Source organism: Ascochyta rabiei, chromosome 4 (genome assembly GCF_004011695.2).
Source record: "Ascochyta rabiei chromosome 4, complete sequence".
Classification (NCBI taxonomy): Eukaryota; Fungi; Ascomycota; class Dothideomycetes; order Pleosporales; family Didymellaceae; genus Ascochyta; species Ascochyta rabiei.
The window spans coordinates 2,343,387-2,370,799 of record NC_082408.1 but is presented as its reverse complement, the minus strand read 5'-3'; the positions used below and the strand labels follow the sequence as shown (position 1 = coordinate 2,370,799).

Here is a 27,413-nt window from a genome sequence, read left to right as displayed (position 1 = left end):
TATTCTACTAATTTCTAGTATAACGTCTTTAAAATTACTATGTTTAATAGCCTGCTAGCTCTCTTTCTTGCGTGCCTTGTGTGTGGCTGTTGTAATATAGATAATAGCGTCCTTCTGTTTCTATATTAATAACTAGCTCTAGCCTTACCCTAGATTATTCTTATATAGTATTTTATCCTATAAAGTAATAGTATAGTTATTTGCCTTTACCTCTACGTAATATAGAAGCTCTAAAAGACTAGATTATACGCAGCCTATTGTAGTTGCTAAATCCTGTTAGCTGCCATAGTCTCCTCATAGGGCTGTGAGCGCCCCTACTACAAAAGCGTGCTTAATTTAGCTTAACTTAGTCTAATTTGTTTTAGGAGCTTAGACAAGCTTGTACTTCTTATATTTAAACTTTTTATAACACGTAATTAACTCTGTAGGTATTATTATAGTTGTTTTACTATAGACGAAGTGTAGGTGTTACATGTATTAATAGGGCGCGTTTGGGGGCACGGACGCCTGATTAGCCAAAAAAAAACGAGCTCCTTCGTAAGCTGCTAATAAGGCAGCTATACAACCTAAATTATATAAAAGAAAGTAAGTTTAGGCAGAAGAGACCCTAATAGTTAAGGAGGGTTAGCAATTAACAGCTCTAAAGGAGTTTAGGGCGCGTGGTAATAGGAAGAAGGTAAAGAAGCAGGTGCGTGCTAAAGGAGGTAAGCCCTCCTAAAGACGCTGTAGATGGTGTAATTAGACAGGACACAACGCGCAAACATGTAGGAAAGAGGTAGAAGTAGTTTCTAAATAGTATTATAGGCTATACTGTACTTTACAGCACTAAACTAGGTTATTTTAGGCCATAATAGGGTAGAGTTTAGTGGGGGCTTGGCAAAAGTGTTCCACTTGCTTGGTGTTCTACTCGTCTGTGGGGTACGTTATAGATTATAGGAACACAACCCTTATAGTTTGTGTTTAACTTTGTTAATTAACTTTGTTATTGGAATATCTTAACCCTGCTTGCGAAACAGATAGTCTACTCTATACTCTTCCTTGCAACCCTAGTTACCATAGTCTTTAACTAGACAACTACCCCTTTAAGAACCCCTGCACGTACTTATCCCTAAGACCTAATCAAAAAATTACTTACAGACTTTGTCTAAAGTGTGAAACTCAACACTACTATGTCTGCGCGTGTACTGTGCCTATTTGCATACAGTACTACTGTGTCTGTACGCACAATATTACTTACAGACTTTGTCTAAAGTGTGAAACTCAACACTACTATGTCTGCGCGTGTACTGTGCCTATTTGCATACAGTACTACTGTGTCTGTACGCACAATATAAGATTTCTAACGCGCGCTTATAGCTGCCTACTTTAAGCGCTATGTTATTAGCTATGTATCTAAGCAACTACTACACACTAATGGCTCTTACGTTACCTTTGTGACTATAATTATAATTCTAACAAGTGCCTAGCTATGTATGGAGGCAGCATTAACAGGTAGGCAGAGCTTGTTAATGCAGATAATGAAGGGCGAAGTTATATCCTTAAAGCAGCACCAATAACACCTAGCCAACATGTAACGCGATAACATTGTGTTGCCAATCTAACAGCGCTCAAAGAGCATGAATCAATAAACCCATGGCATAGTTAGAGCAGGTAGAGTGCAGAAACAGGGCGTTTGCAGCCATGTAGCACCCAAGGACAAAAATTTTAAGCTTCTAACGTTAAATGTTATTTTACCTGTTCAAAACCAGCATCTGCTAGGTGGGCAGCGTCTTGTAGCCACTGCCATGTGTCAAAGCAAGTCTGTTAGCCGTTACGCCCTTGCTACTGTCCGTTGGTACGTCTTGTACTCTCCGTCAGTACGTCTTGTACTCTCCGTGCATCTCATTCGGACCTTGCAGTTTCACACTAGCGTGTTCGATGGCATTTATTGTAGCGAGTGCAGCTCAAGTGCAGGTCTTCTGAGTATGTCATCCCGTTTTCATAATCTTTCCTGGCCTCCAGGTCGTCGAATCTCTCAGGATGGCAGCATTCACACTAGCGTCGTGGGAATGAGAGATTTTTTTGAACTCAATCGCTTGGGTATGGGATGGCACTGCTGTAAAGAAGAGTTTGAGTTGCTTGCTAAGATAAAGTTAGGGTATCAGTTGTACTCGAATCAATGTTCGTCCCACTCCCCTCTTTCACCGCTAGGGCTGAGTCTTTTCCATTCACCAATCTCACCTGTGTTGTCATTCTCTACAGCTGGCCAGTCCACAACTCTGTCACTTTCGCACTCCGGCAGCTTCGTGCTCTTCCTCAGCATCACCTCCCAGTGTGTTCATCACTCATTGTACCAGGCTGGCTGTCCAGCCTCGCCACAACGCCGGCCCGAAACGTCCCCCTTCCCCACTCCATGATTCCAGCCAGGGCTCGCACCAACTCGTCCACATCGTTTGCGCGAGTCATTCGCCATGACTTCAGCGCCTCCATATGGAATGCCCCTTCATGTTCGAAGTGGATCCACAACTCGTGCGCAGGGCCCTCGGTAACAATGGAGAAGCACAGCGGCGGGGAAGTGGGGTGCGAATCGGTAGTCTCGTCGAGGTCTTTCAAGATACGTAGCATGCAAGCTCCACCGATGGCGGCCTGATTTTGCGCACTGACGAGGTTGCCATTGACGCTTAGACCCTTTGTTTCCACAATCAGGAAGGGGAATCGCATGCCCATGAAGGCGGCGTGCGGGTCGCTTAGGACGGTGCCGCTCTGTTGGTGATGGACAAGGCGGCGCTGATGGAGTAGGCTGAAATTGGTCTCTTCGAGGCCGACAGTGATGTCAGGTTTAGGAGTGGATATGTGGAAGGGGTCGGAGGCGTTGAGACTGGTGGTTGTGGTGATGGATTGTGAATAGGTGGAAGAGTAGATCGAGGGGGCCAAGGAAGGAATGTCACCGGGAAAGGATGTGTTGGGTCCCACGGCGGTGACGGCAGCTGCGGCCGGGGAATTGAAGTCAACCAGGCCGGAGACAATCGGTGTCGGAGCGGCTGAGGGGTCGCGTAAGCCGCTATTGCCCTCCTCACCAGCTTCCTGCAGACCGTCGAGGGAAGGGGCCGCAGGCTTCAGGTCCGGGATCCAAGCCTTCTCCGACATATTCAAGCACAAGGTGCCCGGAGCGAGCAGGGCGAGATTGCGCATGAGGGAGAAAATGCTGCCCTTCCAATTGCCCTCGAGCGAACACTCACGCGCATTGAGTCGCGACTCGGCCTTGTATGTGGCCGCCAGCGCTGCGAGGCGTGCTTGTGTCTCCGGTTGTGTGTTGGCTTGTGTGTGTGGCTGTGCTAGCTCAGCCAACGACTGCAGCCCGAAAATGCGGCGCACCTCGACGTCGACTGCAGGCGGAAGATGGTCGAGGTGGTCGACATAAACGCTGGCGTAGCGCATGTTGCCACGCCGGTACGACTGCGGTGTGGGCTTCTTGCTGGGGCTGGGCGTGCGCAAAGTGTGCGTGCGCGCACGTACAGAGCGTCTGGCGGCGCGGCGTTGGCCGTCACTGGGGTTTTGCGTTGCTGCGCTGCGCGGGGTGGGCGGTGCTGCCATTGTCTCTATTGCTGGCGACGGCTCAGGGCTCGCGTCGCAGCTGTCCAGCCACTGCAGAATCCTCTTGTCTTGTGCGGCAGCGGTCGAGGGCGGAGCTTCGGCAGGGTCGAGCGTCTGCGATGATGGATTCGAGGGCGGTGGTGATGCGCCCGTGCCGTCAGCGCGCTGGATGCGACGACACTTGGCGACGACGGTGCTGTTGAGGGGGTCTTGCGAGTCGTGGTTGTCGGAAAGACGCCGCTTCATAGTCGGGTGCCTATGGACATGTGGAGATGGAGTTGGTGGTGGTGCGTGATGCGTGGGCCGTGAGCAGCTACTGATGTTGACGCCGGTCGCCGATAGTCGTGGTTGCGCGGACAACCAGCCCTCGGCTTCACGCTTCAGCGCGTGTTGGCAGTTGAGCAGGCCATGGAATTAGTGTCGGCAAACCGCGGGTATCCTAATTAGGTAATGAAAACCTGGAAGATAAGGTTTCGAGTTTTCCCAAACCCTAGCCCGGTTTGGCAGGCACTAGTCAAGTTTTTTATTAATTAATTAATTAATAATTTTAATGTCCTGTATAAGTCTAAGACTATATAACGTACTCCACAGGTAAGCGGATCAAACGGGTGAGCGGATCACTCTGCCAAGACCACACCAAATCTCTACCCTATTATAGCTCGCATTAGCCTACTTTAGCCTTATATACAGTAGTGCAGTATATAATATTATTTAGAAATATCTTTTATAGCCTTCTTACATATACGTAAGTTATGTCTAACATTGTAGCACTTTGTACAGCGTCTTTAGGTTACTTCCCCTCCTTTAGCGCGCACTTGCTTCTTTGCCTTCTTACTATTACTACGCGCCCTAAACTTAGTTAGAGTAGTTAATTAAAGGCCTTCCTTAGCTGTTAGGACTCTCTTCTGCTGTAATTGCTTTCTTTTATGCGATTTACGTTGCGTGGCAGCCTTATTTGCTGCTCGAAGCCTAGTAATCTCCCTTTAAGCCAACACTAGCTTATGCGCTACTATAGCTGCGCCTTTAGTAAGCTTTTTAAAGGCCTTAACTATTAAAGTTGGTAAGCTGCTTGCATGCCTTTGAATCCTCTCTTAAACTAGTGTTGATTGCGACCCTAATTGCAGGGTAGTGCTTGGGGTTTAGGACTGCTAGGGCTTATCTTCTACAGTAGGTAGCGGTAGGGTACGTAGGCAGACATCAAGACCCATTATAACCCGTTCTGGGTTAAGGGGGACTATTCTAGCGCCTTAGAAGCCTCCTTAGATATTGCTAGAAGTAAATGTCTCCTTATAGGCGTCTATAAAGTATAGTAGGAACTTAGTTTTAGTAATATAAGTAATGTAGTTGTGTATAAGATTCTTGGCTTAGCGCCTATATGCCTTCTTTATAGGGGCAAAACAACCTATATCTAGTGGTTATAAGAGGTAAGATAAGTGTAGAGGCATATATAGTATAACAATCTTTACTTCCTTACAGTATTGTTAGAAGTTAAGGGAGTTATAGCTCTTGTAGCTGTTAATAAGGAGTAGCTAGTGTACTCCTTAGGTGCGCGTCTTTGTATAGGCATTAAAGTGCTTTAACTAGTCTAGACTAAGCTTGTTAGTAGTCTATCTGTTCTTAGAGACTGCAATAACCCAGTTATAGGGCAGATTGTCCTCTTTGTACCAGGCAGAGAGGTGGTTGCGGCCTTTAAAGATGATAAAGGGTAGAATAGCCTACCCTGTGCCATTAATGCCCTGTATAACTATTATCTACTCTTAATTACCCTGCTACACTATATTTAGCTGTCCTTAACGCTCTAAGCCTGTAATAACTGCTTCTGTTAATATCTAGCCTATTATAAAGCCTGTCTTATTAAAGTTGTATGTGTTATTGTCCTAGATGCTATACTTAGCTTTAACATTTGCTACAAGCCTAAACTAGCCCCTAATAATCTCTAGATTCTTACAGAGGGCTCTCTTGTAGTTGTACTTGCAATTTAACCTTACTTTAAGGTTAGGGCGGCGCTTAATAAACGTGTTAGGCCAGTTTATGCTAACATGGCCTATATTGCGCTTAGCACGCAAAGAATTAGCTATATCAGCTACAGCAGCCAGCTAAGAGGCAAATCCTTGTGCATCTAGCTTAAGGATGTACTTAGCAATCACGTCCTCCTTAGTCTAGTCTATAATCTGTTAAACTGGCGTATAATTAGCTTGTGCAGGTTGTTCTGTGTATTAAGCGTGTAGTGTACTATAAGGCGTGTTATATATAGCTGCAGCGCGTTATAGGGTAAGTGTTGCGTCTTATTTAATTGCCTAGAGCGCAAGCTGTATCGCAGCTTCTCTTAAGGGCGTAGATTAATGTTGTTGTTGAGGCATTGCGTGGTAAGGTGGAGGTTTGGTGTGGTCTTGGCAGAGTGATCCGCTCACCTGTTTGATCCGCTCACCCGTGGAGTACGTTAAGACAAGAGCAGTTAAGCTACTTAACGTGTTTCACCAGTAAGCGGCCAACACCAGTGTCCGGCCAACCCCACCAAAACGCGTTAAACTTCTTTTATCCTAACTGTAATGGCTCAACTACAACGTACTTAAGCCTCCCTTACAGAGGGTAGATGCCTTCTTGCTGCCTCTGCTGTTAAATTAGGACGCGTTTAGTTAAAAAATAGGGCTGCTTTGCTCTACCAGGTGCCTTGTACAACGCTCTGCTGCTGCCTCTAGGGCATTAAGTTAAAAGACGCAACAACATCTGTTAACCTTAAGCTTAGCCCTGTTAAAGAGCAGTCCCTTATTTAGTAGATCTTAGACCTTAATTGTTGTAGATTTCTACCCTAGATTATTAATGTGCGACAAATAGCAGACACTCTCCTTACTGCCTACAGCTAAAATCCTCCTCCTTCTTTGCTAGGCAAGAACTAGGTAGCACGCTTTATTAAGCGCCAGCCAGAACTCTAGACAAAGTAGAATAGGAAATTCTACTTACAAAGGGCACGCTGTAAAGATCCTGTTAGGATTAGCGCGTGGTTTAGGCTAGTAGAGGAGACACGCCTTATATATAGGATACCTAATAAGGACATCTACAACTTTAATAAGACAGGGTTTATAACGTACTCCACAAGCAAGCTGCCCACCTAAGCAAGCTGCCCACTTTTGCTAAGACTACACCAAACTTCACTTAACTCATAATGCCTCAACGCAGCAACCTAAAAAAGCCTTTTAATGAAGCCGATATACAGCTTGCTCTTTAGGCTATCTAACAAGACGCGACACTAAGCGTGCAACGCGCAGCAGCAATCTACAAAGTTCCTAGAAGAACACTAGACACTTAACGCGCAGGAACGCTCTCTTAACGCAATTGCAAGCCTAACATAATTAAGATGACTAGCACTAAAGAGGAGGTGATTGTCTAGCATGTATTAAAGCTAGACAAGCAAGGATACTTACCCTAGCTTGCTAATGTAGAGGATATGGCCAATTCTCTGCTTACTAAGCGCCACCAGCCCTACATTAGCAAGAACTAGGCTGCTAACTTTGTTAAACGTTAGCTAGAGCTTAAAGTTAAATTTAATTATAAGTATAACTATAAGAAAGCTCTATGTAAGGATCCTAAGGTAATTAGGGACTAGTTCTAACTAGTAGAGAATACTAAAGCTAAGTATAGTATACAAGATAAAGACACCTACAACTTTAATAAGTCTAGCTTTATAATAGGCGTTATATTAACAGAAGCTGTTGTTACGGGCTCTAAGTGTTAAGGGAGACTAAAGGCAGTGTAGTAGGGCGACTAAGAGTAGACCAGCATTATCTAAGGCATCTGCGCGAAGGGCTGGTCTATCCCACCCTTTATTATCTTCTCTAGTAAGCACTACCTCTCTGCCTAGTACAAGGAGCCTAGTATACCTAACAACTAGGTTCTTAATATCTCTAATAACAGCTAGACTAACAACAAGCTTAGAGTTAAGAAGTTAAAGCACTTTAATAAGCATATAAAGGCGCGCACTATTAGCAGCTATTAGCTGCTTATTCTAGACAGCTACAAGAGCTATAACTTAGTTAAATTCTACTAGTACTGTAAGGAATATAAGATTATTACCCTATATATGCCTCTATACTTGTTGCACCTACTACAGCTACTTAACGTAGGCTATTTTTCTCTGTTAAAGAAGGCCTATAGCAGCTAAGCTAAGTAGCTAATATATAGTAAGATCATGTATATTACTAAACTTAAATTCTTACTATACTTTAAAGCAGCTTTTAATGCCTTAATTATAGAGAGTAACATCTAGAGAGGATTTAGAGGTGCTGGCCTAGTCCTATTTAACCTAGAAGCTGTAATATTAAAGCTTAAAGTACAGCTACGTACGCTAACGATACCTACTATAGACAACAGTACGTAGGAGTCTAAAACACTAAGCAATATGCTAGAATTTAGGTCTTAATTAAAGCTAATTTAAGAGAGGATTTAGAGACACTGTAATAGCTCGCCAACGTCTATAGTTAACGCTCTTAATTAGCTCACTGAAGGCGCAGAGCTAATGGCGCATTTACTAGTTTTAGTGTGTAACTAAGTCGCTAACCTATAGGCAGCTAATAAGGCTGCTATACGTTGTAAATTACATAAAAGGAAGTAGGTACAGTAAGAGGGGACTCTAACCTTTACTAAGGGAGTGCGACTAACTACTTTAAAGGAGTTTAAGGCCTGTAGTAATAGGAAGAAGCTAAAGAAGAGGTTGCGCGTTAATAGGAGCACTAATTCTTTAAGGCGCTGTAGTATATGTGGTAAGATAGGGTATAACGCGCAAATATACAGTAAAGATGCGTAGAGTACTATAGACTAGTTTTATATACTATATAGTATAATATATTGTTATTATATACTGTAATGTTACAAAGTAGGTGTAGTATTAGTGTAGTCTTAGTAAAAGTAGGCAGCTCGCTTAGGTAGGCAGCTCGCTTGTGGAGTACGTTAATAGGTGTTACCTTAACGTCTAAGGTTATTACTAGCTCTAACACAGTTAGACGCGCTACTATTGTTTAGCTAGGCAATTACGAGTAGGTAACAATAATTAAGTGTGTTAACGCGTTAGGTTAGTCTATCCTACCCTTCCTTATACTAGTAGAGAAGCTCTACTAGGCTAGCTAGTATTAAGACCTCCTACCTAACTAGACTGTTACTATTAGTAACAACAGCTAGACAACAGATAAGCTAGGCCTTAACTAGGTAAAGCACTTTAACAGGTACACACAGACTTGCTTATTAGGTGCTTATTAGCTACTTATTCTTAACGGTTACAGCAGCCACGCTACACCTAAGTTTAATTAGTACTGTAAGGATAATATGATTATCACCCTCTGTATGCCTCCTTACACCTTACACCTTCTCTAGCTACTAGACGTTAGCTGCTACTTTCCTCTTAAGGTAGTGTATAGACATAAGGTGTCTAAGCTTACCTACTAAAGCATCTTCTATGTTAATAAGCTTAACTTCCTATAGATGTACCTAAGGATTAGACTAACTACTCTATTAGAGAGCAATATTAAGGCTAGATTTTAAGCAATAGGGCTTATCCCATTTAATCTAGAGCGTGTCCTGTTATGCCTTACTGTTATTAGAACACTATTACTACTAGAGACAGCAGTAGGACTAGTAGGGCTGTAGACAGCAGAGACACTATAGACAGTTAACTAGCTTTAGCAGTAAGCTTGCCTTATATAAGATCTCCTTAAGCTTTAGTTATAGAGTCTAACTAGTTAAGCTATATCCTAGCTTGTTAAGGGTTATTAGCTTGTAATACAGTTAGTAACAATCCTAACTTAGAAGAATGCTAAGCTACGTGCTTTAAATTAACGCTAGTAATATAAGTGTTAAAAGCGTAGACAGTATATAGCACGTAGGGGAGCTCTATAGGTTAAGGAAGCTTAATTACTAGTCTTATAGGCTAATAATGTGGTTAAGAAGGAGGCCTAGGTTAACGCTGCCCTACAGCGTTAGCAAGCACTAATAACATGTAGCAAATGCTACATGTAAGGCCACAACAGAACTTAATATAGAGCTATCTAATCTATTATGCTTTAAAACCTTACTTAATTTAACTGCGTGGTTGTGGAGTAATTGCACGCTACGTTAGGCTAGTTTTAGTAGGGTTGGCCAGATACTGGTGTTGGCCGCTTACTAGTAAAACACGTTAAGTAATTTAAGGAGCGTGTTTATAAAAGGGAATAGTAAATATGTGTTTAAAGTCCTATAGTAAGAGCCTGTACTCTAAGAAATAAATATACGATTTTAGGTATCTGTTGTTTGTTATAGGTACTACTAACATATACCTACTCTTATATTAAATTAGGGTTATATAGAACTATTCTACAAGTAGGTTATAACTCTAGAGTTTATTATCTATTACTAGCTCTTGCTATTAGAGTAGACAGTCTTCTTATTATTCCTGTTATTATTATTGTTGTTGTTGTTGTTGTTGTTGTTGTTGTTGTTGTTGTTGTTGTTGTTGTTGTTGTTGTTGTTGTTGTTGTTGTTGTTGTTGTTGTTGTTGTTATTGTTGTTGTTGTTGTTGTTGTTGTTGTTGTTGTTGTTGTTGTTGTTGTTGTTGTTGTTGTTGTTATTATTGTTCTTACTGTTGTTCTTGTTATAAAGGGTCTAAGAGTTGTTTATCTATTACTATTACTAGTAATAGACTACTAGGGTGTTTAAGCTGTTACTTAGTTAATTTTGTCTAGGTATAGGAGGTTAGTATAGCTAGTAATAATAGAGGGTATTTATAATAAAGTAATAACGTACTCTATAGGTAAGCGGATTAAACAGGTAAGCAGATTACTCTACTAAGACCACACCAAATTTCTACCCTATTATAGCTCGCATTAGCCTACTTTAGCCTTGTATACAGTAGTGCAGTACATAATATTATTTAGAAACATCTTCTACAGCCTTCTTACATGTATGTAAGTTATGTCTAACGTTGTAGCACTTTGTACAGCGTCTTTAGGTTACTTCCCCTCCTTTAGCGCGCACTCGCTTCTTTGCCTTCTTACTATTACTACGCGCCCTAAACTTAGTTAGAGTAGTTAATTAAAGGCCTTCCTTAGCTGTTAGGACTCCCTCCTGCTGTAATTGCTTTCTTTTATGCGATTTATGTCGCGTAGCAGCCTTATTTACTGCTTGAAGCCTAGTAATCTCCCTTTAAGCTAACACTAGCTTGTACGCTACTATAGCTGCGCCTTTAGCAAGCTTTTTAAAGGCCTTAACTATTAAAGTTAGTAAGCTGCTTGCATGCCTTTGAATCCTCTCTTGAACCAGCGTTAATTGCGACCCTAATTGCAGGGTAGTGCTTGGGGTTTAGGACTGCTAGGGCTCATCTTCTACAGTAGGTAGCGGTAGGGTATGTAGGCGGACATTAAGACCTATTATAACCCGTTCTGGGTTAAAGGGGACTATTCTAGCGCCTTAGAAGCCTCCTTAGATATTGCTAGAAGTAAATGTCTCCTTGTAGGCGCCTATAAAGCATAATAGGAACTTAGTTTTAGTAATATAAGTAATGTAGTTATATATAAGATTCTTAGCTTAGCGCCTATATGCCTTCTTTAGAGGGGCAAAACAACCTACATCTAGTAGTTGTAAGAGGTAAGATAAGTGTAGAGGCATATATAGTGTAATAATATTTACTTTCTTATAGTATTGTTAGAAGTTAAGGGAGTTATGGCTCTTATGGCTATTAATAAGGAGTATCTAGTGTACTTCTTAGGTGCGCGTCTTTGTATAGGCATTAAAGTGCTTTAACTAGTCTAGACTAAGCTTGTTAGTAGTCCATCCGTTCTTAGAGACTCTAATAACCTAGTTATAGGGCAGATTGTCCTCTTTGTACTAGGTAGAGAGGTAGTTACAGCCTTTAAAGATAATAAAGGGTAGAATAGCCTACCCTATACCTTTAATGCCCTGTATAACTATTGTCTACTGTTAATTACCCTACTACACTGCCTTTAGCTGTCCTTAAAGCTCTAAGCCTATAATAACTACTTCTGTTAATATCTAGCCTATTATAAAGCCTGTCTTATTAAAGTTGTACGTGTTATTGTCCTAGATGCTATACTTAGCTTTAACATTCGCTACAAGCCTAAACTAGCCCCTAATAATCTCTAGATCCTTACAGAGGGCTCTCTTGTAGTCGTACTTGCGATTAAACCTTCCTTTAAGGTTACGGCGGCGCTTAATAAACATATTAGGCTAGTTTATGCTAACATGGCCTATATTGCCCTTAGCACGCAAAGAATTAGCTATATTAGCTATAGCAGCTAGCTAAGGGGTAAATCCTTATACATCTAGCTTAAGGATGTACTTAGCAATTACGTCCCCCTTAGTCTAGTCTATAATCTGTTGAACTGGCCTACAATTAGCTTGTGTAGGTTGTCCTGTGTATTAAGCGTGTAGTGTGCTATAAGGCGCGTTATATATAGCTGCAGCGCGTTACACAGTAAGTGTTACGTCTTGTTTAATTGCCTGGAGCGCAAGCTGTATTGCAGCTTCTCTTAAGGGCGTAGATTAATGTTGTTGTTGAGGCATTGCGTGGTAAGGTGGAGGTTTGGTGTGGTCTTGGCAGAGTGATCCGCTCACCCGTTTAATCCGCTCACCCGTAGAGTACGTTAGCTATGTAGTAATTACTAGGCAGGTAATAGCTATAGCCAAGATTCCTCTATTTGTTACCTTTAACTAGTCTAAATCTACAAGCGCACGGGCCATTGTAGATATTTTATCTTAACTAAGACTAGATAACCACTCTGTTTAGCTTATAATAGCCAGCGTGCCTATTCTAGCACCTACACTACAAAACAGACGCTGGAAATAGATGTTAGGAAGGCATGTTTATAATATTAGGATGAAAAATCGATAGAAATTAACCTTTCTCCAACTATGAAAAGTTGGTGTTTAGTGAGAATCTAGTGGAGAAACATAGTGTTTAGAGCTAAACAGTAGTTAGAGGTAGGTTATACAATTAGCTAGTACTCTATTAGAGGTTATTAATAACCTATTAGAGAACACCTATTTATTTCACTAATAATAATAACATAATAATAAATAATAGATAGTTACGTATAATTCTATTTTATCTAACCTAGTATTAAACTACCTGCACCTAAGATGTATCTACCTAATACTCCCCTACACTAGAAGGTAGCTAAGAAGAATATAAAGAACGCTTAAAACCATATATACTTTGTAGTTAACAGCTACTACTACCTAGTTAACTAGATTGTTAGTGACAAAGTATATCTTTTCCCTTAAAACTTAAAGATAGAGCGACTAAGCTAGAAGCCATCTAACAAGTAGGAGGGTCCCCTTAAAGTCCTAGAACAGATAGGTTACTTATATTGCCTAAGATATCCTCTAGATTTAAAAATAAATAACGTGTTTGCACTAAATGTCTTGTGTAGGGATCCTAATAACCTCTTTCTAGGATAAGAAGCCCTAAAGCCTACAGGTTTCCCTATTTAAGGCATAGAAGAATAGAAGGGTTATAAAATTTAAGCTAGTAGAATTGTTTTCTAAAAGCTTAAGTACCGCGTAAGCCAGGTTAGCTACAATCTAGACCTAACCTAGTATCCTGCAGAGAACTTTACAGAAGCTCTATATAAGTTAAGGTTGTACTATAACAAGTATCCTAACTAACCTAGGCCTCTAACGGAATTAAACAAGTAGCGTAAGGCATAGAAAGAAGGCTAAGAGATTTAGTAAGCATAAAGACATCTTAATTTAGAAATGGACAGAGGAGATAAATTAACTCTAAAACGCCTGTAACCGCGTAATACAACAGAAAGACAAAAGAAAAGAAAAGAATAAAAGAACCTTCCTTACTGTAACGCACCAGTCACCTAAAGCCTTGTCCAATTCCTCTCCGACTTATTACCAACTTAGTGCCGTTACATCCGTGTCTACCCTACACCCTAGGCTAGTATTCTAATTCTTCCTAACTCTTATAAGGTATAAAAGGCATAAGGTTAACAGGTATAGAGAGCTAGTTTTTAAGTATTCTTTTATATAAGACCTATAGGAATAGAATAATTTTCTATATAAACTATCCTAGTGCTCCTATACACCTTATAGCAGATACCTACATCTTTTAGAGACTTCTATTATTCTGCGTTGTTACATTATACTTAAAAACTCGTTCTAGCTAGTAACAGTCTCTAAATTATATTGCAAAATTGCCTAACGTACTCTACAGTCGAGCGGATTACACGATCGAGCGGATTACTGAAAACCCCACCAAAATTACCTAAAACCACAACCCTTTATCTTAACAACCACATAATAAAATCTTCTAAAGTTTTTAGGATAGGGCTGCACTAATATAAATAAGAGTATTTAAATTATTAGAGTGCTAGAATCTATAACACAGACGTTATTAAGCGATTACTGTTTTACAGGGGTGTTTAGCACTATTTGCAGGCTATTTCTATAACTATTATAGCTATAAAGCTAAAATCTAGATATGTACTTACTAATAACTATGCAATACTATTCTGAGATTTTAAGGAGATTCCATTCCGTGGTTGTTGAAATAAAGGGTTGTAGTTTTGGACAATTTTGGTAGGGTTTTAAGTGATCCGCTCGATCATGTGATCCGCTCGACCGTGGAGTACGTTAGTTATTTTAAGTACCCCTAGCTTTAGATCCCTTATAGTTACGAACTAAGACTAGGTCCTAATTATTGTTTAATACAACAGTTAGGATTCTAGAGACCTTCTAGTAACTAAAGCCTTTAGGTTTAGAATTTCCTACAACTTACCGCTCTAGGATTACCTTTAGAAAAAGCTACGTTAGATTGCACTAAGATAAACACTTAGAAATTATTAAGAACCTACCTAAATTAGATTATTACTAATGTTGGGCACTACTAACCCTAGTTTAAAGGAACCTATTAGAAGATCTACCAGGATTTAGGCAACTGTGCCTCCTAAAGGATTAGTTAATAAACTACTTACTAAAAGCAAATTAGATAAGGACTTAGATTAGGACAAGCTGCGTACAGAGATAGACTAACTACAGTTTAAAATAGCTAGGCTTTAAGCACGAACCTCTCTACGCAAAGATAATCCTATGCCTACTACTAAGTCCCCCTAACTAACTTAGAGATTTAGTTCTCTAAGCCCTGTTTATACCCCTAGGCTTAGTAAATAAACTCTAACTATTAATAAATTAAGTGATAGTAAAGAACCTACTTTTAAATAGTAGGAAGCCTTAATTTACAACTAACTTAATATTAATTTAGATTACTATTTTATAGAGAGAGCCTGTATAGCTCTAGTATAGGGATACACTTCTAGGCTTACTAAGGAATACCTTAAGCTCTAATACCTGCCTTATAACTTAGATTGTTCTTAGAACGCTAAGGAAATAATTACGCTTCTCTACTCTTATTTTATTACTAGAAACAAGAAAGCTAAGAGTTAGGCTGTGTTTAACTGCCTATAAAAAGGAAAGGATAATACATTTCTAACTTTTCAAAGCACAATTCCTAAGTTCTGCTATTTAGGGACAAGTACCTAAGTTAGAATAGTTTTACTACCTGTAGACAAAGATTACTCTAGCCCTCTAAAGTCTAAATCTAGAATTTAAAAGATAGTAGAATAACTTGTTTAAACTTATAACGTACTCCACGGTCGAGCGGATTACACGATCGAGCGGATCACTAAAAACCCCACCAAAATTGCCCAAAACCACAACCCTTTATCTTAACAACCACGCAATAAAATCTTCTAAAATCTTTAGGACAGGGCTGCACCAATAAAAATAAGAGTATTTAAAAGTCTTAGAGTGCTAGAATATATAACACAGAAGTTATAAAGCGATTACTGTTTTACAGGGTTTTTTTTTGCACTAACGTACTCTACAAGCGAGTAACCGGCACAAGCAAGTGACCAGGTTTTACCAAGACCACACCAAACTTCACTCTGCCTATTATACCTCAACAAAATAACATAAAGAGGCTGTTAAACAAGGCAGACATACAGCTTGCTCTCTAGGCTATCTAACAAGACGTAAATCTTACTGTGCTACGCGCTGCAGCTATCTATAAGGTGTTAGAAAGCACCCTACAACAACAACGCGATAGAAAGCTCTCTTAACACAATTGCAAGCCTAACATAATAAGGATAACTAGTACTAAAGAGGAGGTGATTTTCCAGTATGTATTAAAGCTGGACAAGCAAGGATACTTACTCTAGCTTGCTAATGTAGAGGATATAGCCAATTCTCTGCTTACTAAGCGCTACTAGCCCCACGTTAGTAAGAACTAGGCTGCTAACTTTGTTAAAAGTTAGCTAGAGCTTAAAGTTAAGTTTAATTGTAAGTATAACTACAGGAGAGCGCTATGTAAGGATCCTAAGGTAATTAGTAACTAGTTCTAGCTTGTAGAGAATACTAAAGCTAAGTACAGTATCCTAGATAAAGACACCTACAACTTTAATAAATCTAGCTTTATAATGAGCCTTATATCTACTAGTGCTGTTGTTACAGGCTCTAAGTGTTAAGGGAGACTAAAGGCAGTGCAGCAGGGCGACTAAGAGTGGACTAGCATTATCTAAGGCATCTGCGCAAAGGGCTGGTCTATCCTACTGTTTATTATCCTCTCTAGCAAGCACTACCTCTTAGCCTGGTGCAAGGAGCCTAGAATACCTAACAACTAGGTTATTAGTGTCTCTAATAATGGCTAGACTAACAACAAGCTTAGAGTTAAGAAGTTAAAGCACTTTAATAAGCATATAAAGGCGCGCACTATTAGCAGCTATTAGCTGCTTATTCTAGACAGCTACAAGAGCTATAACTTAGTTAAATTCTACTAGTACTGTAAGGAATATAAGATTATTACCCTATATATGCCTCTATACTTGTCGCACCTACTACAGCCACTTAACGTAGGCTGTTTTCCTCTGTTAAAGAAGGCCTATAGCCGCTAAGCTAAGTAGCTAATATATAGCAAGATCACGCATATTACTAAACTTAAGTTCTTGCCATACTTTAAAGCAGCTTTTAACGCCTTAATTACGGAGAGTAACATCTAGGGAGGATTTAGAGGTGCTGGCCTAGTCCTATTTAACCTAGAAGCTGTAATATTAAAGCTTAAAGTACAGCTGCGCACGCTAATGCTACCTACTATAGACAACAGTACGTAGGAGTCTAAGACACCAAGTAATACACTAGAATTTAGGTCTTAATTAAAGCTAATTTAAGAGAGGATTTAGAGACATGCTAATAGATTACCAACGTCTATAGTTAACGCTCTTAATTAGCTCACTAAAGGCGCAGAGCTAATAGCGCATTTACTAGTTTTAGTTTGTAACCAGGTTACTGACCTATAGGCAGCTAACAAGGCTGCTACACGTTGTAAATTACACAAAAGGAAGCAAGTACAGCAAGAGGGGACTCTAACCTTTGCTAAGGGAGTACGGCTAACTACTCTAAAGGAGTTTAAGGCCTATAGTGATAGGAAGAAGCCAAAGAAGAGGTTGCGCGTTAATGGGAGCACTTAGTCTTTAAGGCGCTGTGGCACATGTAGTAAGATAGGGCATAACGCGCAAACATGTAGTAAAGATGCGCAGAGTACTATAGACTAGTTCTATATACTATATAGTATAATATATTATTATTATGTGCTATAATGTTGCAAAGTAGGTACAGTGTAGGTGTGGTCTTAGCAAAACCCGGTTACTCGCTTGTGCTGGTCACTCGCTTGTAGAGTACGTTATTTGCAGGCTATTTCCATAACTATCATAGCTATAAAGCTGAAATCTAGATATGTACTTACCGATAATTATGCAATACTATTCTAAGATTTTAAGAAAATTTTATTGCGTGGTTGTGGAAATAAAGGGTTGTGGTTTTGGACAATTTTGGTGGGGTTTTAAGTAATCCGCTCGATCGTGTAATCCGCTCGACTGTAGAGTATGTTAGTAGAGTATTTAACAGCGTATAACATAGAAAGAAGACAGAACCCTATCTATACCCTACCTAACACTATCCTAACTTAGACCTAACTCTAAATAGTTAATGTTTAGCCTTATTCTAATAACCTACTTCTAAACTAACCTACCCCTAGCATTTAGAAGCCTTTAACATTCACTCTACCTCTACCTAGGACTACTCCCTAAGCCACAGCTGTAAGAGAGCTAACTCTAGGCAAATATTACAACTATAGTAAGGCAGATTATTTTGCAAAAGATTGCACTAGTCCTTAAATTTAAGAAATTTAAGTAGATACTAAAGATAACGTTAATGCTAAAGAAGACTTTAAAGAGGACCTAATACCTAAGGGAAACAGTTCTACCTAGGAGGATAACCTCTTCTAGGCCTAAATTGATATAACCTACATAACCTCTCCTTATCTTATTTATTTAGTAGACCCTATTTTCTTGTTTCTTCTATTCTATTAAACTAAGGGCTAGGCGTACGACTTCATTCCTTAGTTAACACTAGTGCCTAAGGACTTTTATTCCTAGACTCTAAAATTACTTCTTTAGTCTCTTTAGAGCTTAGGACTCCTATCTAAAAGCTGCCCTTTAAGATTACTATTAAAGGATTTTAAGACTAAATTATAACCCTAGTAAACTAGTATATACAACTACACCTAATAATTAATAAGTATAAGATATATAACTGCCCCTTTATTATCATTAACCTAGGATCTTAGGATTGTATTATTAGTATTAAATAGTTAAAACATTTTAAGCTCTAGCTTAATACAGAATAGACTTAGCTTATATAGCTAGTAAAGTATCCTTAGTTATATAACCCTACCCCTCTATTATTAATAACCCTTAACTACCTTATACCTTAAGCCTACGTCTTATAAGACATATAATGTAGGGATTACTTATAGAATATAGAGGAATATTATTAGAGGTAAAGCCTAAACGATTCTATTTATTAGATTAGAGGAAATTTACAATTACTAAAATCTTAAACCTTAGCATTAGCTTAGACCCAAAAGGCCGCTAACACGCTTCTAACCTAAGTTGCAAATATTTTTATAACTTCTAAAAATTCTTTTTACTTTTCTATAAAAAAACTATAGAATGAATTCTTTACTACTAGTCTATATAGGAATAACTGCCTTATTAATAACTATCTTAACCTAGACAATCTAGAAAAACGCCTACCTCCTAAGAGAACAATTGTTAGAGAAATACCCCTAATATGCTAATATATTTAGCAAAACAGAGTCTAAAACTCTTCTAGAACACTGCCCTTACAACTATAAAATTAATCTTATAAGGATAATTACTAAATTCCTACTTACCCTTGTATAAGCAAAATCCTAAAGAGCTTTAGGCTACTAAGAAGTTTGTATAAGATTAACTTAAATATAGTTAGATTAAACATAGTTAGAGCCCTTTTGCGTTGCTAATACTCTGTGTTTGCAAGCTAAATAGAAGCCTACGCATTTGCGTTAGCTATTACAAACTTAACGCTCTTACTAGGAAAGACTCCTATCTAATACCGCGTATAGATAAGCTACTTGCCTAACCTTTAAAAGCTAAAATCTTTACTAAGTTTAATATCTAGAACGCCTTTAACAGAATTTGTGTAGACCCTGCGTTAGAAGAGTACACTATATTTTATACCTGTTATAGTAGTTATAAGTGTAAGGTTCTACTATTTAGATTATATAATAGACTAGCCACGTACCAACAATACATAAATAATATTCTTATTTAATACCTTAAAAATTTCTGTATTGCGTACCTAGATAACATCCTTATCTACTTTAAAGACCTAGCCGCACATAAGCGCCACGTGAAATTAGTATTAGAACGTCTCTAATTGGCTAGACTACGAGTGGACATTAAAAAAAGCGAGTTCTACGTTACTTGCACTAAATACCTAGGATATATCCTAACTAACAAGGGAATTAAAGTAGACCCTAAGAAAGTACAAGCCCTAAGGAATTAGACCCCTTCTACTACTATTACTAGTGTAAAGTTGTTCTTAGGCTTTACTAGGTTCTATGAATAATTTATACCTAAATTCTTATATGTAGCTAAGCCCCTTATAGCCTTACAAAGCCTAGTAAACCTGTTTAAATAGACTGCTTAATGCTAATCTAGTTTTAAAAAGCTTAAAAGAGGCACTATTATCTATACCTACTCTTTGCTACTTTAACCCTAAGTATAATACAAAGATTAAAACTAATATATCTAATATAGTTGTTGAATGAGTTATGTCCTAACAACACCTAAATAATAAAGAGTACCTAGTTACTTTCTACAGCTAAGTACTCTCTAGTGCTAAGCTTAACTAGGAGATACACGATAAGGAACTATTTACAATTTTTAAGCATGCTACAAGTAGAGATCTAAACTTACCTCTACTATAAAACAGATCTGTGTCTACTCTAACTATTAATCCTTAGAGTATTTTATAACCACTAAAGTTCTAAACGCTTAACAAGTATAATAGGTAGAAGCCCTTACTCTGTTTAACTTCCGTATTAAGTATACCCTAGGAAAGAACAACAAGCGTGCTAATATCCTTAGTTAACAAGAGTAAGATCTAGTAAACCTTAAATCTGCCTAGAAAGATAACTAATCCTAAGTACTGTTAGGACCACAGCGGTTACACAAACAGATTAATTCTAATTTAGCTTAGAAATACCTAGCTAAAACTAACCTGGCTGTATCTACTATCTAATCAATACAACCTGTTATAGACCTAGATTTGCTTAAATTAATCTAAGTGTTAAGATCCCTTTCGGGAGGGGTGGCACGCTATTAAGCACTTAAAGGTAGAGAGTGTATTTACAGGTTATGGATAGACGAATCGCTACTAAATAATTAGAGTAATTCGGTCATGTTATATAGCTCTACCACCCCTGCTGCCTTACAGGGTGCTTAGCCCTAGTGCGGAACACTTAGAGACAGTAGACCTAACAATATCCCCCTTCTAGGGTTGTTCGTCCTAAGTAACCCCTATTGCAGTTATCTAAGCTTAAGTAGGTGGTTATAGACCACTATAGGTCATAAGGGGCTTAGAGCACTAGGGATAGGCAGTTTAGTAGCTGAAGGGATTTTCTTAAAGCTGTTAGTAGTTTCGCTCTTGTCTACCTTTACCTTCACTCTTACCTCTACCTTTACCTAAACTTTTTACAGTTGCCTAGAAAGTAAGTAGGTCTACGTGCTGCTAGTTCGCTACCTAGGTATACCTAACGTTACCCCCTATTTTAGGCCATTACTCCTACACTCCACTCTACTTTTTTGTAGGTTAGTGCTTTTCTTCAGCAGGGATAGATTTCCCTTTACTAATCTGGGATAACCCCTTATTAGTTATAATGGGTCGTTATGGGTCCACAGGCGGCTAACTAGATTCTCTAGGCTCTAACAACTTCACAAGCACATCCCCTAGCCCCCTAGCCTACCGCACCGCACCCTACCGCCCCTTACACGTCTAGACCACTTAAGATTATAGATCTAAACGCCGTAGGCAACAATATAGCGCACAATAGTGTGTAGTTATTCTAGATCTATGTTTAGTGCGTCTGTAGCTTCGCTGTAGGCTAGTATAAGCACTACAGCCGGGTTAGTTACGTTTATGTCCGAATTATGCCTAAAAATGCTGCTATGTACGCGGTATAGGTTATAGGGATAGAATTAGGCAAGTTAGACCAGGTTATACGCTGCTTCTAGTGCTTCTCTACTAACTAGGAGTGTATTACGGTATATATCCTCCTTTTGCCTAATTATAGCCTGTTATAGGTTATACTAACTCTTAACAGCTCTATCTAAAGAACAATAAGGACTTGCCTAAGATTTACAAAATTCTCCAGGAGTTGGAATTTAGCATCTAGGATCTAGACTAGGATATAGTTAATAGTAAGCTCTTATAGCGCCTATTAACTGTAATAGAGAAGAAGGTGGCTAAGTTTAAGCTTATAGGTATCTGCCAGCCTATCTTAAAGGATTATAGCTAGTAAGTTGTCTTTTTAAGTAGATCTAGTCTATTATAGGTTATTCTAACACATTTAGTAGCACGTACATCCCTTACGCTTCTTACCTCCACCTGCACAGTAGTGCTGTTAAGGAGGATAAGGACCCTCGCTCCGATTTCCGCCTAGACCAGCGCCAGCGCAGCAAGAAGTCCGTCTTAGTCCGTGCTAAGGCCAGCAAGCGCACTCTTAAGGCCGCTGTCTCTAATAGGGTTGCTAAGGAGACTAATTTACCTCGCAAGCGGGTATGTGTACTCCTTTTGTTACCTAATAGACTATTCTAACTTATTATAGGTTAAGCTTCGCGACCATGTTCTAAACCCCGTTTCTAATTATAAGAGGCTGGGTAATGCTATAGTTACAGAGATAGCTGTTCTTATAAGGGAGAAGGACACTACCGCTGGCTCCAGGAAGGGTGCTGTAACTAAGAAGATCAAGGCGCTTTAGAAGAAGCTAGACCGCCACAACAGGACTTAAAGGTGGGAAGGACACGTTATAATGGGCCCTAATAGGCCATTATAACTTACACAACGACATAACTATAAACAATTTCTATAGTTAGATTTCCCTAGACATCCTAGATATACCCGAGCCTTTAGCTTAAATTTAATAGAGTACTTGCTTTTATATCCTGTGTTTTCTTCTTATAATGTTAGAAGCTTCATGCCCTTATGGATTGAACTGCTGTAATTTAGACTAGGTTCTTGTGGTCCATAATAGATAATAATGGATCCCGAGAGATGCTTATAAGTTAGGCTAAGGTAATCCTAGAGTATAACGCCGTTAAACACCCTAAAAACCCTGTAGGAAAACTGGTGAAGGTACGTTGTCTCCTTAGGATCCTCTTATTGCCTTTGTTTATTCCCCTTCTTCTTTAGGGGTTAACCTTAACTCCTATAAGGCTTTTCCTTTACATTCCTCTTAGGCTGTATGCCTTTAGATTTCCAAAATTGTTAAAGGACGTTACTGAAGATATTTTAACTAGGCTTCTAGAAGTTCTCTTCGTCTCTATAGCCGGTCTATTTAACTAGATATTCCTACTAGTTATGTTCTCCTTTGCGTCTATCTAGTATAGTGTCTACTTTATAGACATTATTACTATGTTTACGCAGTGTGTCTACGATTAGGACCTCTAGGTGTGGAATAAGACCTTTTAGATTATAAGGCTCTAGCAACAACGCATAGAAGACCGGATGTACGCTCTGTAACCCTAGAAGGTTAACTTTAAATGTTGTTAGACTATACTAGTCCACTATGCGACCTAGACCTAGGTATTTCTAGTTAAGCTTTTTCTTAGGTCTTGTTAACCTAATGTACTAATTCAACACTATTACTTAATTACCCACTTTAAACGTATGTGCTAAGCGTTTCTTATCTACGTACAATTTCTAGTATTCGTTTGCAGTAATAATTTTCTTCTTACACTCTTGTTGTAAAGCGATGACTTTGCTGGCTACTTGTTCCCCTAGAGGTGATTCTCCGTCGCCATAAGTCATACTAGGCTAGTTAGGACCAATAGGATCTATGCTGTAGTATACTCTAAACGGAGTAGTGCCTATAGTTACATATATACTATTATTGTATGTAAACTCTATAACCAATATCTATAGACTCTAATCGTCTTGTTCTAGGCAACAGTAGCACTGTAGGTACTGTTTAAGTGTCTAGTTCTATCTTTCGGTCTGCCTATCTGTCTGTGGATAATAAGCGGAAGTTAACATCCTTCTTAAGTTTAGGTAGTGTTAGAAAGTATCCTAGTGTTTAGCCGCTATAAGTGGGCCTCTATTAGAGATTATCTTCTTTAGGACACCGTGTAGGCGTATAACTTCTCTTATCTAAGATTAAGCTAGGTCTGTACCGTCCTAATTAGCTCTAGCTAGGATGTAGTAAGCTATTTTGGTAAGTCTATACACTATAACCAAGATAGCGTTATATACCTACTTACTTAGGCGGCTTAGAGGTAATTCCGTAATAAAATCCATAGTAACTTCCTCCTAGGCTGCGTTTAGTAGAGGTAAGGGTGTTAGGAGACTATATGGCTTATAACGCGCTAGGGTTACCTTCTTACATACTAGGCAGCTTTTACAATAGTCTCTCGCATCCTTCCTTATTCCCTTCCACTTATAGTGTCGTTAAAGCTTTTCTATTGTTTTCTTACCCCTAAGATGTCCTCTAAGTGGGTTATTATAGCATTCTTAGAGAGCCTTAGACTTCTCTTCTAGAGTAGTTAAGTGCTTTAACACCTTGTTGTCTGTAACTAATTGTTCTAGGTTATTATAGTCCGTTTCAGTATCGTATCTATTAGAGGTTACATCTAAGGCTGGTTCTACTATAGACTCTTCCTTATGGTTATGCAGATCTCTAGTTGCAGTACTTTCCTTTACTTGGAATTTCTAGAGGGCTTTAACGATTTCCAATTGTTCTTTAGACCTTAGAGATGCCCGTATAGTAACAGCTAACACTAGAAAGTTGTTCTTTCCTTTAGAGGAGAACAAGTCTTAAAGAGGTTAGACAAAAGCTTTGTTGTACTTTAGTAGAGGTTTCTATGTTTCTGCCTTATAGTCTGGTCGCCTTAAGGGTCCATCTGCAGGATTAGTAGTCCCTAGTTAGTAGGTAAGGATAAAGTTAAACCGAGTTAAGGCTAGATAGAACCGAACCTAGCGATAGTTAAGGGTCTTATTCTCTATAAACTATTTTAGGTTCTTATAGTCTGTAAGGACCTTAAAGTGTATACCTTTAAGGTAGTAGCGCTAGTGTTCTAGACTCTTAACAATGGCCAGCAGTTCCTTGTTATAAGTAACGTAATTGTATTCCGCTTAGATTAATTTATAAGAAAAGAAACTAATTAGCCTCTATTAACCTGTTCCAGCTTCTTCTAGCACATATTAACTTAGTATGCCTAAGATTACGCCTCCTAACACGTCTACCTCTACTCTTGTTTTCTAATAAGGATTAAAGTGGGAGAGTATAGGAACTTAGGTGAAAGCGTTTTTAAGTTTCTAGAAAGCAGATCTGCCTTTTTCGCCGATGTCGATTTTCTAGCTCTCCTCTCTTCTTATTGCCGGACCCCCCTTAGCGGACCCTAGGGTCTTGTAGGTCATCTCGGTCAACGGTAAGGCCAATTTAGAGAAACCGTAGATAAATTGTTGATAGTAATTCATAAAGCTAATAAATACTTAAATATTATAGACTGTTTGTAGCTATAGCCACTCTTAGATCGTTTTTACCCGTTCTAGGTTAATACTAACCCCTTTAGGGCTAATTAAGTATCTAAGATACTCTGTGCGTTAAGTGTACTACTTACACTTACTAAGTTTAATGTATAGCTTAGACTTGCGTAGTCTTTATAGTACATCCTTTACATACTGTATGTAATCTTCTTTTATATCTAAATAGATTAGGATATCGTCTAAATAGACGATGTAATATATGTTAACTAGTCCTATAAGAGCATGGTTAATATATACTTAAAACTAGGCAGGGGCATTAGTTAGGCTAAAAGGCATAACAGTATACTTATAGTGTCCGTATCTAGTATAGAAAGTAGTCTTCTACTTATCTCCCTCTGTAATACGAATCCTATAGTAGGCCTCTCTTACATTAAGCTTAGTAAAATACTTCGCCTAAGAGAGCCTCTCTAGCAACTCCGTAATTAGGGGTAGTAGGTGTTAGTTCTTAACCGTAACCTTGTTAAGGCCCTAATAGTTAATACAAAGTCTTAGGCTACTATCTTTCTTTTTAACAAAGAGTATAGGTGCCCCTACTAGAGACTTTAACTAACGTATCCATCCTCTTGCTATATACTCCTAAAGATAGTTTTAAAGTATCTCTAGTTTAGTTACTAAGAGGTTATATAATGGCTAATAAGGTGGAGCACTATTAGGTGTTAGAGTTATAGACAGATCGTGGTGGCTATGCTCTAGAAGACTCTTAGAGTCCTCCTCTAACCCTACATCTGTAAACTCTGTATATTCTAGAGGTAAATAACCTATAGTGTTATCTTCTAACCCTCTATAGCCTACGAAGTTAATAAGGTGCGCATAGACGTCCGTATTAGGTTCTCTTATACTACTCTTAAACTGCTTAGCGTCTTCTATAGCCACCTTTGTAAACTAGACAACCTTATTGTCCTTGTTCCTCTAAAAGAGCATACGTCTAGTAGCGTAGCTAATCCTTAGATAAAACATATTAATCTAGGGAAGACCTAAGTACACTAAGTATCTTCGAAGGTCTGTTACAACAAATGGTACTTAATAGGTCTCTTTATAACTACGTAAATTAGTAATAGTTATATCTACTGTTGTGGTACTATACACTGTTAATCTACCCCTATCTACGCCTTTAGCTAGCAGCTTAGGCAAGGGGTCTACTTAGAGATTATGTTCCTTTGCTAGCGTAGCTAACATTAAGTTTAGCTAGGAACCTCTATTAAATATGGCCTCTATAGGCTTAGAGGATCGAACTATACACTTTATAGTTAATAACTAAGAGAGATAAAGGTAAAGGGCTTCCCTTAGTTTCCCTAAGTCCCTTGTTTCCTAGTTTAACGTAATGTAGGTGGAAAGGTATAGGATTAGTCCTTCTACTCTTTACCTTTTCCTAAATTAGTGTTTAAGCCTTCCTTAGATTCTACAGAGGTGTCCTTCTGGTTAGCTATGTCACCCTTGTCTTTTAGAGGGCTTTAGCACTTAGCTGCAGTATAACTAAACTTTCTGCAGTTATAACAGGTCTAACCCCTACCCTTATCTTAGGTGCTGGCGGTTCTATGTGCGGACGGCCCGTTATAGCCCCTATCGGCCCATTTCTGTTTCTTTAGAGGTTTTTCTGCTTCCCCCACCTTATTACTCTTGTTTCCAGCCTTTAATAGCCACCTCTTTGCAGGAGTAGCCTTTACCTCCTTGTCTGGATTTTTTCTGCGGTAGATAACGTTAGCATGTTCTTCTACTATTAGAAGAGTGTTGCGTCTATTAACTAGGAGTAGGAACAGGTCTCTCTAAATGTCTTTGCGCAGAGACGAGATATACTCCATTACTTAAAGCTCTAGAGTTTAGGCTAAGCCTAGTTCCTCCCATAAGGGTTAAAGGGCATCTAGCAAATCCGTAGGTAACTAATTTAGCTTTTGCTAGATTCTCTTAAGAGTCTTATAGGCTTGTTGTTTCCGTTCTAACAGCGTTTCTAGGGCATTTAACATAACAGTTTTCAGTATCTCCTAGGTTAGCTGCTAGGATAAAGAACTAGTCTGTTCTGCTGTACAGTAGGATTTCTATAGAGTCTTAAGTGGCTTAGAAAGGTACATTACCCTAAAATCCACCTTCTAGTTCTCCTTTATAAAGTTGATTAGTGAACATAGGAAATACAATTTACAGTTGCGTTCCTAGCAGTTATATTCTGCTCTTATCTTCTTGTTGTACCTTTAGGGTAGATCTAGCTTTAGAAGGTTGGCTAATAGGCCTAAGGATGTCGTTGTAAGGGTCCTTAGTAGAGTTAAAGTTAGAGGGAGTACTAAGGTGTCTCCCAACTTATATTTAGCCCTTAATTAACAGAGTTAATTAATCTCGCTTTGCCTCTAGGCTCTTTTTAACCAGTCGCGGAGGTCTGCCTGTTCCTAGTCCGTTAGAGAACGTGGTAAAGCGTTCTGGACCATTAAGGGCGTTTGTAGCCTAGGAGGAGTTGTTAACTAGCCTCCTAGTCTCTGCTCATTTATTCCACCTTTGGCTAGACTGGAGTTCTCCGCAGCGTCTCCTTTAACAGAGGGAGGTTGGCTTTAGATGCGAGCGGTAGCAGAGTCTTCCTTAACAATAAATCTAGAGGATACCGGTATACCTAAGGGTCGACTGCTTTCAGACCAGCTTACTTGTTAGCTCTGTTGTCCAGTCTGCAT

General features: G+C 39.1%; 1 protein-coding gene across 1 annotated transcript, besides 54 other annotated features; it reads right to left on the bottom strand.

The window, feature by feature from the left end:
- The first annotated feature begins 538 nt into the window (after positions 1–538).
- Positions 539–926: a mobile genetic element.
- Positions 853–943: a mobile genetic element.
- Positions 925–1,159: a mobile genetic element.
- Positions 1,160–2,301: 1,142 nt separating this feature from the next.
- On the bottom strand, positions 2,302–3,819 carry EKO05_0003192 (uncharacterized protein; the record flags this gene model as incomplete). The annotated part of the gene is made up of 1 exon (XM_038945236.1): positions 2,302–3,819. One exon carries the CDS (start codon positions 3,817–3,819, stop codon positions 2,302–2,304), a length of 1,518 nt encoding a protein of 505 aa, XP_038801750.1.
- A 20-nt stretch (positions 3,820–3,839) lies between these two features.
- Positions 3,840–3,875: a tandem repeat.
- Positions 3,876–4,095: 220 nt separating this feature from the next.
- Positions 4,096–4,120: a tandem repeat.
- Positions 4,100–4,152: a mobile genetic element.
- Positions 4,150–6,016: a mobile genetic element.
- Positions 5,348–5,351: a direct repeat.
- Positions 5,352–6,016: a long terminal repeat.
- Positions 5,352–12,201: a mobile genetic element.
- Positions 6,040–6,463: a mobile genetic element.
- Positions 6,464–6,654: a mobile genetic element.
- Positions 6,655–8,537: a mobile genetic element.
- Positions 7,107–7,138: a tandem repeat.
- Positions 8,392–8,428: a tandem repeat.
- Positions 8,583–9,140: a mobile genetic element.
- Positions 9,181–9,735: a mobile genetic element.
- Positions 9,740–9,882: a mobile genetic element.
- Positions 9,898–10,003: a dispersed repeat.
- Positions 9,939–10,003: a tandem repeat.
- Positions 10,004–10,164: a tandem repeat.
- Positions 10,165–10,193: a tandem repeat.
- Positions 10,165–10,353: a dispersed repeat.
- Positions 10,212–10,244: a tandem repeat.
- Positions 10,331–12,200: a mobile genetic element.
- Positions 11,537–12,201: a long terminal repeat.
- Positions 12,199–12,481: a dispersed repeat.
- Positions 12,201–12,250: a mobile genetic element.
- Positions 12,202–12,205: a direct repeat.
- A 126-nt stretch (positions 12,482–12,607) lies between the features above and the next one.
- Positions 12,608–12,640: a tandem repeat.
- Positions 12,641–13,361: 721 nt separating this feature from the next.
- Positions 13,362–13,397: a tandem repeat.
- A 247-nt stretch (positions 13,398–13,644) lies between these two features.
- Positions 13,645–13,757: a dispersed repeat.
- Positions 13,758–13,761: a direct repeat.
- Positions 13,762–13,987: a long terminal repeat.
- Positions 13,762–14,205: a dispersed repeat.
- Positions 13,762–15,427: a mobile genetic element.
- Positions 14,197–14,340: a dispersed repeat.
- Positions 14,580–14,962: a dispersed repeat.
- Positions 14,963–15,202: a mobile genetic element.
- Positions 15,201–15,427: a long terminal repeat.
- Positions 15,201–15,433: a dispersed repeat.
- Positions 15,428–15,431: a direct repeat.
- Positions 15,434–17,299: a mobile genetic element.
- Positions 17,156–17,212: a tandem repeat.
- Positions 17,298–17,507: a dispersed repeat.
- Positions 17,503–19,098: a mobile genetic element.
- A 67-nt stretch (positions 19,099–19,165) lies between these two features.
- Positions 19,166–19,340: a mobile genetic element.
- A 191-nt stretch (positions 19,341–19,531) lies between these two features.
- Positions 19,532–19,618: a mobile genetic element.
- Positions 19,619–19,958: 340 nt separating this feature from the next.
- Positions 19,959–20,094: a dispersed repeat.
- Positions 20,095–20,276: 182 nt separating this feature from the next.
- Positions 20,277–20,280: a direct repeat.
- Positions 20,281–20,493: a long terminal repeat.
- Positions 20,281–27,413: part of a mobile genetic element that runs on past the window's edge.
- Positions 20,295–27,413: part of a mobile genetic element that runs on past the window's edge.
- Positions 21,369–21,413: a tandem repeat.